Source organism: Amblyomma americanum, chromosome 5, assembly GCF_052857255.1.
Source record: "Amblyomma americanum isolate KBUSLIRL-KWMA chromosome 5, ASM5285725v1, whole genome shotgun sequence".
In the NCBI taxonomy this organism is placed as follows: domain Eukaryota; kingdom Metazoa; phylum Arthropoda; class Arachnida; order Ixodida; family Ixodidae; genus Amblyomma; species Amblyomma americanum.
Genome location: NC_135501.1, coordinates 199,125,763 through 199,140,850, shown reverse-complemented (window position 1 = coordinate 199,140,850; position 15,088 = coordinate 199,125,763). Strand labels below are relative to the sequence as shown.

The 15,088-nt window shown below is 47.5% G+C and overlaps 1 protein-coding gene across 2 annotated transcripts in view; it reads left to right on the top strand.

Annotated features, from left to right (window-relative positions):
• stnB (stoned B) overlaps nucleotides 1-15,088 on the top strand; it is a 36,889-nt gene that overhangs the window by 17,166 nt on the left and 4,635 nt on the right. The window contains exons 1-7 of one of the 2 annotated variants that reach the window (XM_077666434.1): nucleotides 760-970; nucleotides 2,322-5,155; nucleotides 10,736-10,993; nucleotides 11,166-11,340; nucleotides 12,103-12,271; nucleotides 13,255-13,336; nucleotides 14,022-14,237. In XM_077666434.1, the coding sequence (XP_077522560.1) occupies nucleotides 2,336-5,155; nucleotides 10,736-10,993; nucleotides 11,166-11,340; nucleotides 12,103-12,271; nucleotides 13,255-13,336; nucleotides 14,022-14,237 (3,720 nt within the window). In that variant the 5' untranslated portion in view covers nucleotides 760-970; nucleotides 2,322-2,335. Of the gene's footprint in view, nucleotides 1-759; nucleotides 971-2,321; nucleotides 5,156-10,735; nucleotides 10,994-11,165; nucleotides 11,341-12,102; nucleotides 12,272-13,254; nucleotides 13,337-14,021; nucleotides 14,238-15,088 lie in introns of those variants that run through there. The other variant, XM_077666433.1, reaches the window with a different exon arrangement.

The following is a 15,088-nucleotide window of genomic DNA, read 5'->3' as shown; positions in this document are numbered from 1 at the left end:
AGGGCGAGGAGCCGAGCGCGATATCCTCTTTGCATTCCTATTGGCTGGCGGCGAGCGCCCGTTTTTTCCTCCGGCAAGGATCGGTTCCGTGCCGCGCGCGCTCGCCGGCGCGTTTTCCGCCGGAATGTGCCGTGGCGGCGGATTTCGCTCGCTGTTGTCGCCGTGTGCGAACGTGCCATCTGTGTCATCGCGCGGGCGCCAGTTTTGCGTCGGATATTGTCCTTCAAACGTTTTCAGGCCGCTTTGCATGTGAGCGGGCCAGTCGGCGAGCCATGCGGTATAGTTCACTTCCCGACTTTTGCAGAGCGGTGCGTGTACTTTTTGAAGACACCGTCGACCAGTTTAAATTTAGCTCAGCTTCAGCAGTCCCGAAGACTTCTAACTATGCTCGAGTGGTGGCAGACATTTCAAAGGTGACTCATGAGTACCACCGGTCGACACGCGCGAAATACAAATCGAAGTCGCAAACGGAGGGGTTTCGCCTCCCAGACCGCTCGCTTTTCTTTTTTTTTTTATGGCTTTAAGCCGCTACGCTTCGCTACTGCGGCACAGCCGCCTTTCAAGTGGCACCCGGGTCATGCGGCGCGTACGGGCGTGGAGCCCGTGGAAAACCCGCGGTGAGCGCGAAGAGCGATCGAGGCGTCCGTCAAATACTACTGGCGCGCGTGCGTTCTAGCCGCGGGGCCGAGCACGGAGTTTCGGGTTTCGAGCACCGGGGGCGCATCGACGGCGCACCCGACCCAATCGGCGGCGGCGGGGGTCAGCATCGCGCACCGCGAGCAGCAAGGAGCGAGCAGAACATAGTGTCCGTGCGCGCGGATCGAAGGCGTCGTCCCGGCGGCTCTCGCGCTAGCTGCGAAGCCGGCCGCCGCTCTCGTGTCGGAACTGCGCGCCTGCGAGAGCCCTGGGTCCACCCGCCGGCTGCGGCATGCGTGCTCGGTGCGACGGCCCGCCGCAGGGACCAGGACGGGTGAGAGGCCCATGGCCGCCACCGACTCCCCCCTTTCGTTTGACGACGACGTATACCGGTTTCTGATGGCCCGCGCGCGCCGCTCGCCTGCGATGGTATCGATCGGGAAAATGGCGAGCTCGCGGCTTGGGCCGCGGGTCATCCCGCGTCGTGTGCGTTTTTCCCTCGATGCGGCCCCCGGATAATTATCTGCGGTGGTGGAATTCGCTGTGGGCCCCGCGCGGGCATGCTGCGTCGACCTCCTCTTATCCCAGGAGCCCAGTGACCGCGACCTCCTGGCCGGCGCGCCGGCGCGGACGTCGGCTTGCGGAGTGCGCGCGCGCGCTGGTGTACTGTGTTCGGCTCGTCAGGTTTGGTGTTTGCGAAACCCCGGTGGAGCTATGGCCTCGCGACAGATCTTTCCCGATGCCTTTCTTGTGAGGTGTGGGCACTTCAGGTGCATGGTTTAGGCCTGGTCGTGGTCCTTCCTGCTTGTTGAAATCCGCGGTCGGGTCCAAGGATACCGAGGAAGGGCACGGTTTCCACTGCTCACTAGATGTGCATTTGGCTGCTGGCCTATTCTAGGGAATAACTTCATTATTGACAGAATCTCAGCATATCTTCCTTTGGTCACATGCCTGTGTCATACAGGCGTGCCTCTTACTTACTGTGTTCAAGCCTTTTTAGAGAACGTCTGCAGTCTGTAATGGAGTTGCTGTCTTGCCCGGAAAGGACGCCTGGAAGTAATTTGGAGTGGCTTGTCAATGCAAGGGGCTCGTTAAGAAAAAAACTTACTGTAAAAACACTTACTACTGACCTAGGTAATGGAAAGTGTAGGCCTGTTTAACTCGGATTCTGTCAAATCGATTGTTCTCTAACCTGGCCCTCTGCTCTCAGGGATCAGATTATGTTTGTTGATGCGGAGGTGACATTTATGCAATTAAAGCTGCTCACCTGCTAGAAAAGTTTCAGTGGCATACTTTCAATATTTTTAATGATTGATGCTTACTTCCTCCAAGGGCAGATGCTGCCTTTCATGTTGGAGGCTGTGTATTGCATCATTTGGAGCGGGAAGAGCGCCGCAATGGCATGATTTTGGATTGTGAAAAATATTGCAGTATGAAAAACCCGAGAATAAGGAAGACAAAAAAAAAAACATCTACGGGCAGAACATATCTGAACATGTCTTTCTGCTTTTCTAATGTGCACTTAGGATTCTTATCCATGCATATTTGAAATGTGATGCTGTTACCAATAACTGCTTCATAAATGTCTAAAGTCAAGCACAGTTTGACAGCTTTATTTGCCGGTGCTAAAAGGTTGCGATGTGAAGCCGAGAAAAAGTGGGAGCTGTTTGTTCTTCCCTTTGCAGGGTAGTATTAGGAGATGAATTTCCTCAAGAAGAAGATCAAGGGCCACAAGCGAGGCGGCCTCGAGAACGACGAGGTTGAAGCGGCCATCTATGCCAAGCAGCTAGCTGAGGGCCAGCAGCCACAGCAGCCACCAGAGGGCGCCAAGGAGCGTACGGGCGAGGAGTGGCGCTTCTTTGAGCAGCTCACGCAGCGTGTCCAGGACACTGTGCACAAGACCCAAACCACCCTCACCAAGATAAAAGAGAGCTCTGCTATTAGTGAGCTCACCCGGCCTGACTATTACCTCGAGCCCACTGCTGCGCCTCCAGAACCTGCCAGCCCTGCCAGGTCGTGGGTAAACTTTGAGGAAAGCAAGGCCGCAGAAGGCCCCACCGAGCCAGCCAAAGAACCGGTTGGAGATCTGGTGAAGGACCTAGTGAGTGAGCCGGTTGGTGCACCAGTCAGTGAGCCAGCTAGCACACCGCAGGAAGTTCCTCCAGCTGCTGCCGACACTGAGGCCAAGAAGCTTCTAGAAGAGTTTGGATTTGGTGTTGAGGAACCACCGCCTACGCACGCACCTCACCTGGACCTCAGTGCCTTTGGCATCGAGGAACCACAGCCTTTGGAAGAAGCCCTTCACGTAGACATCAGTGACCCCTTTGACACATCATTTGTGGACGACACTCTCACCAGCACTGAACCCGACCCCTTTGACACTTCATTCGTGGATCGCTGCGTTGCCCCCAAAGAGGCGCCACCCGCTGAAGCTGACGGCAGTGAGGCCGGCCAAGAGATGAGCAACCCATTTCTTACCGATGCGTCTGGAACGACCGGTGAAAGCCTCTTCGCTACCAGTGACACCAGTGATGTTACACCTGATGTTCCCAATTTTTTCTCGGGCTCTCGGAGGTCGAGCACAAACCCTTTTGACAACCTCGAGGATGACTTGGCCTTCTTTCAGGCAACTCTTGTGGGCACGGCAGCACAAAGTGGTGAAGGCAGTGACCTTTTGCAGGATATTGCGGCCACGTTTCCCTGTGAGTCAGAAGACACTGCAAATCAACAGCCGGAGGGGGATTTCAGTAGTCACAGTGAAGTGGAGCAGCATCCCATGTCTGGCCCCTTTGCGAGTGAGCCCGAAACTGCCGGAGCAACTACAGCAGCAGCACCAGCACCAGATGCCTTTCAGGTCGCTTTTGGCAAGGCCAGCTTTGACCGAGGCCTCTCACCAGATAAATGCAGCTTCTCTGGTGGTGCTTTTGAGGACACATCTCCGGAAGAAGTTGAAGGTTCCTTGCCAGAGCATGGTGGCTCGTTCGACCCATTTTCTGATCTCAGTCGAGAGAGCCAGGAGCCAATTCCAGCTGCCCTGGCCAGCATCACACCACAGCGAGAAGACGTGAGTCCTTTTGACCTTGGGCCTAGTGAAAAACAGCAGGCACCCACTGCAACCAATGGTAACAAAGCTGAGCTTTTTGCAGATTTTGCTACGAATGAAGTGCTGCCTGCGTCTACAGAGTGCGATTTCTTCGGCAAAGATTCAGGTGCTACTTCAGCTGTGATAGCCTCAGATGATCCGTTTCATTCAGGCACGACTACTTCTCCACCTAAAATGGCTGATGATAACCTCTTTGGTGGGACCAGCCTGTCTGTTGCACCTGCAACAGCTGATACTGACCTTTTTGGTGCGAGCATTGCACCTGCACAAGGAACAAAGACCAGTGATGACCCTTTTGGTGCCAGCAGTATACCTGCCGCAGCTGCAACAGCCAGTCATGGCCCTGACCTGTTTGACATGAGTGACATTGCGGCTCCATCTACAGTGAGCACCAGTGACGTCTTCCACACAAGCAGCACCACTACTGCTCCTATTTCTTCAACCGTCGGTGACACCTCCTTCAGCACAAGCAGCATCGGTGCTCCCGCCACCACAACTGATGACCCCTTCCACACGAGTGGTGCTTCGGCTGGAGCTGTGACCAGCGGCAATGACCTGTTTGACACTCTTGGTTCTGCTGCTGCTGCAGCTGGAGAGACGAGTGATGACCCTTTCAGTTCTAGCAACGTTGCCGCTTCAGTTTCAACAGCTGGCGGTGACCCTTTTGACACAAGTAACATCCAGCTGGAGCCTGCAAAGAATGCTGTCCCTTTCACGGACACAGCCGCTTTTGAAGCATTTGCAGCGAAGTTTGAGCAAGCGATTGAAAAGTTTGAAGATACCTCCCTGGCACCGGCATTTGAGCCGCTAGATCAGTTGGCACAGGAGGACGGCGACACGGGCTTTGGCAGCATGGACATCTTCGACCCGTTCGCACCCAAAGCTCCACCACCTGCTAAGGCAACCCCTAAAGTTCCTCCCAAGGAACTTTCGCAGGATTCGTTTGACGATGACGACGCAGCACTAGACCTGTCTGTAGTCATTCGGCCAAAGATGCGGGAGACTGTGCCCGATGTTGCGAGTCTTGAGCCACCACCTAAGCTACAGCCGCCTCCAAAATCACCTGTGCGGTCAAGGTTTAATCCATTCGACAAAGGTCTGGCGATTCAAGACGAACCAGTGGTCGACGAAGTGGGGCCCACACCTGCACTGGGGGATGCTGCAGCCATCCAGCGGGAAACGGCGGAGAGCCCGTCGACCCCTCTCTTCGATGAGGACACATCTCAGCCGCTTGAAGAGTTTCGTCCGAAGTTTGAGGGCGACGGCTGGGAGATGATGCTGCGGCATCCGAACAAGAAGAAAATCACTGGCAATCGGTACTGGAAGAAAGTGTTTGTGCGCATGACAGAGCAGAACATCCTGTATCTGCACAACAGTCGGGAGGACAGTGACCCTTTCCAGGAGGTGCCCCTACAGGTGAGAGAAAGAGGTTGGTTAACGTGCTTGCATGGCTGGAATGTGCTGCTGGAGGGTGAAATAGTTCTTCAGTGGTGCAGAAGTGACTTCCGAGCCTTAACTTATTTTCAGGATTTTTGCATTTAAATTTGTGCGGCATATTTTGCATCCATTTTTTACTGGCGCTTAGTGGAGGTTTTACGTTCTTCTTATTAGCTCAGACATTTAGCTTAGCATGGTTTTAGTGCAAGCTGAGAAAGTCACGAAAGCATTGTTCGTAGAAAAACGTAATTTTTAGGGTAAACCAACATATAGATAATTCCGTGCTGAGAGCCTCTTTTTGTTTTTGCTTGCTGTTGCTTTCTGAGTTGTAGAGTTAACTTGTGTCTGCAACTATGTTTGTTTCGTTCTAGTATTTTGTTTATGCATTTCCTTGCACAATGGCCAAAACGCTTAACTAAAATTTGCATTATATGCTAATTCGTTTCTCCAGCAGAACGCAACTGAGCTTTGCTGTGGTAGCGTAATGTGTGTTGTAAAAATGGTTATGAAAAAAATGTTAATGATTGCTGTTTGTAACTTGTGGATCTGTGGCATAAGCCAAAAGAAGCATGTGTTCAGGTTGAGGTTGGGTACTGTACAAGCTGTTTTTTGTGCTGCTGTAGCCATAAATATGGCCTGGCACTGTTATGATTTTTTCATGTATTTTCTTTGGCGATGCCTCTGAGGCAGTTTTGTTTACATTGTCTTCAACAAAGAAATGACAACAAAATTATTAGAAGAAAGTTGAATTCACTCTTGCCGTGTTGATCTTCAATACTGCTGAGTGCAGGAAACAATGCTTTTTGCCTATTTTGGATATCTTTGCAAAGTGTGGTCGTCATGAGCTGGGTAGATCTTAAACATCAGATATTGAGGGACCCGGGGTCAGTGTGCTTATAGAACCACCATAATGTTCAAATGCCCCCCACCACCTGGTTGATTTCGCATTATAGGGTATGCGATAACTACCAGCCACACCTATTACTGTAGGTAGTGAGGATGCTGGAAGCCTATGGAAACATTGTCAGGAAATGAGACTTGTTCGTAAAGACCAGTTTTTATTGCTTCTGTTCAACTACGCTAAATGAATGAGAGCTGTGCTTTTTCATTAAAAAGCCAGCAACATCATACCTTCATTATTGTGGTCATGAAACGCTGCGTGTTTTGTAAGCTAAGCTTTTTTATAACAAGCAGTGATGGATTTGATGCTGTCACATTTTTGCCTTTCGGACCATACTGCTATAAGTCCAGTAGAAGTAAATGCCATTGAATTTTAATATAAATAGCCTCAATCTAACAGAAATAGCAATTTTTGCAGGTTTACATGAACACTCTTATTTCACTGTGTTAATGCAAGTGTGGAAAATTGAATAAACATTTGTGCTGATATTTTCTTTGGGACTGTTTATATATACAAAATTTCAAGAATACGTGCACTTTCAGAACTTAAAGCCTTAACAGCATTCATGGTTCAGTAAAGTCCAGGTGAAAGTCAGGCTGTATTCATATTTTGAAATTCATTTACTTATTATATTTATTGCGTACTTTATGTACCCACAAACATCAGTTCTGTCAGGACAGCAATACACTGGGTAATAAGAGAGCATGTGCATGCCATCGTCAGCACGCTTAACACGAAAGCTCCGCACCGCGGCCTGGACCGGCTTGGACTGACGACAGCGCCGCGAAGTGTTGGGCGCTGTTGCCGAGATAATATCTTGGTATGTTTGCGGCTGCTGATGACAGCTGGGGCGCAGCTTGATTTGACTAGTCGCCTTGTCTTTCCCTTGTGTCTGAATGGCGGGGAGAGTGTGCTCACTTGACAGGACCGTTCGCCACTTTTCACTAGTGGCTGCGGCTCACACGGCCCCAGAAGACACGTTGCGGTTTGCTTAACCCGAGAAAGCGGAATGGCGTGCTACAGCTCGCGCGCCTTTCGAGGTTGGCCTCAAAGCTGCTGCATGAAAGAAATGAGGATTCGGAAAAGCAGAGCATAAGCGTGTCTGTGGTGGTTGTAAAGGTTGGACAATAAATCTGCAAATCCGATGGCATCGTTGTGCAGGTTCTTCATTTCTTATATTCTCTGATAGCATGCATTGGAGAGTTCTTGCAGGTTAGTATCTGGCTTCCTGCTTAGTGCGCGCTACAGTGGAGATCCAATGTCAGGGCGTAAGTGATGCTCGTGTTCTGAGAAAGAAACACGTGGATGCGATTCAAACTAAGTTTTTAATGTCTAGTTATTAGCGAAAAATGCTAAGTGACATTCTGTCAGGTAAGAAACTGGCTTTTTACGTAACTAGAAAGACGCTGGCCATAAATGCAATGTATTGAAAGGTAGCAGTTTGTAAGTGCACATAAGATATACCTCGATGCCCTGGTCACATCTTGATGACTTAAACATTGCGTTCCCATTTTATTCACAGCGGAATTGTTGAGACTTGAACATAAGCTTAAAATTAAGAACACGAAGAAAATTTTGCGCGTTTCCTGTATGGTGTTTTCGCTAGTTTTTTATAATTCAAACTGCAGGTTGTATTTTATTGGCCATATTTTCCAATGAAAAAACATTCGGCAGGGACACTAAAGACTGCTCACGTGTGGGAACTGGATTTGCAGATTTATTGTCCAGCCTTTACAAACTCCACAAACCCGGGTTTGCTCTGCTTTTCCGAATGTTCATTTCTTTCAAGCGGCAGCTTTGAGACCAACCTCGAAAGCTGCGCATGCTGTCAAATGCCATCCTGCTTTGTCGAGAAAGCAAACCGCAACCTGTTTTCTGGGCCCACGTGAGACCACAGCCGCGAGTGAAACTTGGTGAAAGTGAGTGCACTCGCCCCGCCATTCAGATACAAGGAAAAGACAAGGCGACTAGTCAAATCGAGCTGCGCTGCAGCTATCGTAAGCGGCCGCAAACATACCGAGATATCTCGGCAACAGCGCCCAACACTTCGCGGCACTGTCGTAAGTCCAAGCTGGTCCAGGCCACGCTGCGGAGCGTTCGTGTTAAGCGTGCTGACGATGGTACTTTGCAAATGAATAAACACACTGTATGGTACATACATGTCAGAATAGTTATATGCAGACTTGCATGGGTGGTCATGTGCTACCATCCAAGGGATATAAAAAGAATTAGGTTAAAATTAATAGAATAGGAAGGCTAGCTTATGTAGTGTGAAACTCTTTTGCTTAAAAATGTCACCATCAAACTCTTTAAGCAAGGGAGACGCTTTAAACATGTACTGAATTCGCACAATGGGGCAAACACATTTTTGTATTGGCAGTATAGAATGGCCGATTGCTTCAGGTGTTTGTCCTCAGCACAGTAAGTTGAAGCAATTAGACATAAGTGCAGTGATATCGTGTGTAGTGTACATCTGGTAGCTGTGGAAAATGAATAGAAAAGTTCTGTTGCAACATTGTCATTAAACAGTGTTATAGAATACACTGACTTGGCTGCGGCTTTGTAGTTCCAGCCTTCTGTTTCCTGTTTCTCACAGGATTGACACCTTTTGTTCTCTTATTAATGTGAAAGCATTACTAGGCTATGTTGACACCGGAAGTGTTCGCAAAACGTGGAAGCAAGAGTGGTGTGGTGAAGTATATAGTCAGTGATTAAACAATATCGAGATACGGTCATTGGTCATTAACATGGCATTAATTAATGACTAAATAATCATCACAATTAAGATTGCCAATAAATGGAACTAACCAATGATTTTAATCATGGTGATTAGTGGGTGCAATTAATTATGCTGATTAATGAAGGCAGTCAATGGAGCTAATTAATGAGACCATGTGACATCGTTGGGGTGTGATGTCATACCATACGTCTGATGATGTCACGCCTACAACGAATTAGAGTAAAGCAATAAACAGAGCCCGGAATGTCGGTGTTTGAGAAGTAGGATGATATGCAGATTTTCAAATAATTCTAAAACATTCCATATGATGGCATATGGACACGAGCTACCAAAGTCGACTAGGCGCCACCAACGCTGTGGATGCTTCCACATTTCTTCAATGCAGCCTCTGCAGTGCTCCCTAAGTTTTTAAAACTACTTTATGGGCCTCCCTACAAGTGATTATGTAAGTGAAGGAAATAACAAGAGCAATACTTGGGGAAGCAGGTTCATAAAGAGCGTAACCAAATTCCGATGTACATTTTCTGGAATAATGGATTGAACAGATTGTCACATAAATGTTCACGATGAGAGGTCACGACAGCATTGTTGGGAAGACCATTTCAAAGTTTAATTGCAAGCTGCATGGAGCTGATGATTTGCAATAAGTGTGCATCCTTATAGATCTATCCTTCTAGACCTATGGATGGAACTAGTACACAAGGGAACCGTTTATGCAGTCAGTGATCAATCTGTAGAGGAGTATAGACGCTTAACGTTGGGGTGCGTGTTTTTGTTTGTAATGATGCATAGGGCACTATTATACATGAATTACCACCTGGTGTTCTCCTGCGACCACTAATTAATTTATAATGAATTTCTTTCTTGTGGTGTTTTGGTTTCAACGGCCGAATGAGGACTGCGACGTCAACGTGTGCTTACAGGTCACGGGAGACATGAAAAAACTGAAATACAATCACTGCTTCCACATTCGTTGTCATTGTGGCCCTTGAGGAAGGCTAGCTTCAGCACTGTAGTAAATTAAAACGATGAAGCAGCGATTATATAGACGTTTTTCTATGCTTCACATGACACAAAACCACTCTTTGACGTCATAGCCATTGTTTGGCTGTTGAAACCGAAACAGCATAACAGAAAAAATTCGATTACAAATTATTTAGCGGTCGTAGGTGAGTATCACATGGTGATTCTTGTGTAGTACAATCTTCTACATCAATGTAGAGAAGAAAATATGTCATCAAAATTAGGCGTCTATACTTCTTTAATTACTGTTGAGAAGCATGCTTTTTGTTTTTACAGTGTTAGCTGTTATGGCCATTCACACGGATTGTGTGGAATAGCCCCTTACACGTGACCATGACCCCCTTAACAGCTTACGTTGAAGCTGGTGTCCTATAACGTGAATGCCCCTTGAACTTTGTTCGATGTAGTTTTCTTCTAGATGAATGATCCACTTAATGCCTTTTCAAATTGACCACAGGAGCTAAATTCACAGACAATCAGTCCAATTCATGCGGTAGAGTATGATTTAGCATTAGCGTTTCCTCCAGACGGAGCAGCTGCTGCCGCCGAGGGATTCAGACAGTGAACGGGTGGGGTGATCCGGTTCATCAACCCCCTCTCCACTCTCCCCTCCTCTTGACTCCGATTGGAGACTCCCGGTGTCCCTCTCTCCACAAGTCTCCTCCCACCTTCCCTCTTCCTCTCTATTTTGCCTCCTGCCAACCGAGGCTTCAAAAGCCAACACCGGCCACTTTGTGCGATAATAGGCATTCTAATGCCAATACATTAAAAGTAAATTTAGCACCTAACTACAAACCAAGTGTTCCCTTCCACATTGCTTTTGACTGTGCATACCGGCTGCATGCCTCCACAGCCTTCAAAACCTTTATGGCATCCTATAACTGCTGTGTCGCAGGCCTGCTACTCGCTATCTGAGATGGGCGCCCAGCAGTTTGATGCCTACGGCAAGATCTTCACAGTGAAGCTGCAGTACGTGTTCTACCGGGAGCGGGTGGGCGTGCGTCCGGGCCAGATCCACAAGGTGATGCAGGGCCAGATCACGAGCATGGGCCAGTTTGCCAAGCTGGGCCTGCCCCTGGAGCACGCACCCCAGGTCTCGCAACTGCTCAAGCTGGGCACCCAGAACTGGGAGGACCTCAAAAGCTTTATCCAGGTACTTGGCCACAAGTGGTGGTGACAGTTGGTCCTTGGGAACCGGCTTTCAGCTCGCCTGTTTATATGCTTGTTCTGCTGATGGTGTTACACAAATTGTTGTCGCGCTGGGTAGGTGTGGGCCAGCAACAGTGGCGGTGACTGCCGTGCATGGTCTTACCTTCACCACACAGGTCGTGGAGGATGCCCTCTTCCATCTTCAGATCCATCGGGATCGAGCACTCACGTACAAGACTGAAGAGATTCAGGTCACTGTTCAGGATGAGTTTATAGTCGAGCAGGACAAGACGGGGCACGTGTGGAAGCAGAAGGCCCGGGTGCGAGTCTTCTTCATTGCATTTGTCACTGGTAAGTGTTCGTTAACTCATCAGGATGAAATGTTGCTCATGGCTTGGCATGTTGCAGCTTTGCAGCTGAACTTTATAAGCACTCTTGATGCTGAGTTGGCAGTTGCAGCACAAAGATTTTGGAAATAAACGATTTATTTAGTGAACTTGGGTCTTCATAATTACTAAATTATTACTGTCCTGAAATTAGCAATTACTACTGCATCCTTACCATTGGCACGTGCTGTATCACTGAGTGGCCATGACAAAAGTGCTGATAATGGTTAGTGGTTGTCGAAATGAATCGTCATATTGCGTCGTGGTATATTCTGCTGCATTTACCAGATACATTGACATGCTCAGAGCTTTTGACAGTGCCATGATGCATGAAGGTTATGATGTACTGCTGTAAATGACCTGCCTTTTTTTTGTGAGCTCGATTTTTCATGATTCCTTTGGAAGCTGAAATTTAAAATCATTCATTCTAAAATTTCATGTGGTGGCTAGGTGTAGGATGCCTGATGGCTGCTTTTCTGAGATAGAAAAAGTAGTCCTGAGGAGCTGTCATGGGATTTGAATTTAGCATTTAAGTATTTCAGTGTTTTTAGATAACGAGATTTAATATGTGAAACTTCTAGTAGTCTATTTGCTTGGTTAGCCAGCCACATAACCTGTTTGTTTCTTTGTGGCTCTTCATGGTTTTCTAAAGACAAGGTGCTCACAGTTCTGATTTGCAGTGGCGATTATGATGATGATGATGAGTAAATGCTGCTTATGTGCCCAGGGATGCCGGACATCGAGGTCGGCATCAACGATCTGACTCGCCAGGGCAAAGAGGTGGTCGGCCGCTATGACATCATGCCGGTCGTCACCGAGGAGTGGATCCGCCTGGAGAACTGCGAGTTCCACTCATGCGTGCTACAGGAAGAGTTCGAGAACAACCGTGTCATAAAGTGAGCTGTCTTACTGTTCACTGTAGGGCAGGGGTTCTAATGATTGTAGCCTTTGAGATGTGCTGAGGAATGCTGTGTGTTATGGTTTCCATCCCTTGCTGCCCGACATTCATTAAAAAGAAACATCATGCAACTGCACTGCCCGAGATGATATGCCCAAATTCAGTTGATAATGACTGGCTGTGGAATGAGTCAGTCTGCTGGGAGAAATTACAGTACTATCAGTTCCAAAAAGTGCAGATAGAGGAAAGCTTTGGGGTTGAAGCATCCATGTATTTAGGTGCTTGGGTAACGTGATAAACTGGGCTTGGAAAAAGCTAGTGTACCCTTAAGAAGTCAGCAAACAGATTAGGACTAAGCGGAAGTTAAACGAGCACTAAAAATTAATGTCGCATAAATTAAGAAGACTTCGTAAAGATGCACATTGGTTACTTTTACTGGCTGGCCTACTTGTTTTTTTTTGCATTTTCATATTTAAACTTTTATTTTGTGGTTCAGGATCACAATTTCGGCTGGTTGTTTGATGTGCGTAGTAAATGTGGTGAAGCTGAGCAATGTGATAACTGCACTAGAAGTGTTGAAAGGTTGAACTTGGAAAGATGTTGTTGAAGTATATGTTTGTAATTATGTTGTTAAAACAGTTCTCTTGAAACCATGAAATCTGTTGAATGCTCGGAAGCCTGACAACTTGTTAAAATTTCTGTGAAATTTGGGACGCTACCACGGTGGAGAGCTCACTTGTCATTGTGTGGCAGTGCTTTTCTTGGCAATGCTAGGATAACTGAGTATTGATGAGATCAGGCAAAATACTGGCAATAGTTGCAGAAGAGAAACCCCCAAAAGTTTGAAGTCCAGTTGCCTGCTTTGCGGCTGTTCTTAGGCATAAGCTCAGAATGTATTTGCTTAGGAATTCGTATCAAAAAATGGGTTTAGTTATGGTCACATATGATAATAGTGCTTTGGAAAACTTTGCCACAATCCAGGTTGCACCCTCCTGATGCTTGCCTCTTCGAGCTGATGCGATTTCGGATCCGACCGCCGAAAGCACGGGAACTACCCTTGCAGGTAGGCAGCTGCTTGCTGTGCTGGCATGACAGGTTTGAGGAAGTTTATGATCGATGTGGTGGTAGTTGCTATATATTTTACTGCTCAGGAAGTGACTACACCTTCCGGTGAGATTTTCGCTTAGGAACCGACAAAGAATGCTGCAGTTGTGTTCGGTGCTGGTTGTGGCATGCAGAGGAGGCTCTTGAACTCTGTATGCTAAAGAATTGCCGCAGCAGCACTTTCCATTTCTTGAGAAAAGTACTCAGCGTGAATGTGTCAGGCAACATGAAAATTAGAGGCTCACTTGTAGCCAAACAGGTGGAAGTGAGCATCCAGGATTTGTTTCACACTCTTGACAGTGGTGGTAAGTTTGGTAAGGTAGAAATGAACATCCTTGTTTCACACGCTTGCCAGTGGCAGTCAAGCTTGGTAAGGTGTTGCATGGTGTTTAAATGCTGCCCAGCCAACAGGAGTGATCTGAAACTGTTTCTCAATATTTTTACTAGACAGTACTGGCAACAGGTATCTGTACTTCTCTGGCTTTCATAATGTGGTTGTAGTGTGTCGAACATCCGCTGCTAAAATTTGATCTGCGTCGTACGTAATTTTATGCAGCGATGTTGATGGAGAGCACCTGGTTACAATTACCAGTCAGCTGCCCTTTGTGAGAGGGAGTGCCACTTTGCTCCTTTGTCCCTCTCAGCTGAAGGTCGTGATGCGGGTGTCGCCGAGGCATGTGGAGCTCCGTGCGGATGTCCTAGTGCCCGGGTACCACAGCCGCAAGCATGGCCAAGTGCCCTGTGAGGATGTGCAGATCCGCTTTCCCATCCCCGAGTGCTGGGTCTACCTGTTTCGGGTGGAAAAACACTTCCGGTACGGAGCCCTCAAGTCGGCAGCTCGACGACCAGGGAAGATTAAGGTGTGGCTTGCATGCAGCTCCTCGTGATAAGTGCGAACCCCAGCTGAACATGAAGCGGGAGGAAAAGTAGAAATCTGTGACAGTCAAGATGTAATAGCTATGTAATTCTGCAACTGTTGTATTGCAACACATCTGCGGCCTGTCTCATGGGATGTGTGTAACATTCGGTATGAGTTTTTTATTTTTTATGTAGTGGGCATGTTTTATTTATATTTTTTGCGGGGTAGTTCTTGAGTGAGTTCTGACACTTTTATACTCGATCTTTGAAAAATCTGCCCAAATATTATGCTTTTGCAATGGTCGGATTTATGAAAGTCAGCGCGGTATTCGGGCGCTGCAGAATATTAGTAAATTTTCGAACATTCGGAAATTCTCGAATATCAGTTTCTCGAATCAAGTATGAAGCGAATAAAAAACATACTCAATTTGTATTTGAAACTTCAAATATTTGCACACCCCAACGTTTGGTTGATGGGTTCTGAGGAAATAGGGATATTCCATGGCACTGATGACATAGCGTGTGTCCATTTAGTCTTTACAAAACTCAGCTGCACATGCAACTTCGACCTAGTCTGGCACTTTCACTGCCTTTGCGGTGCTGAGATCGGTGGGACCAACAGGGAAAGGTTGTTGCAAGGCATCACCTGCTGTTCAAGGGCTATAAGAGCTGATTCGTGTCTGCACTCTTGGTACTGTTGTGGCTCTATAGTTTTGTTGAGTCAGTTTCATGAGAAACATGTTTCTCTCTACATATTAATGTGCCACACGTGCCTAGCAAAGAGCAATTAGTACATGCCAGGTTCAGAAAACTAAACATGTAGTTTGCTTACAGAGTAATGTCCAAATGATAA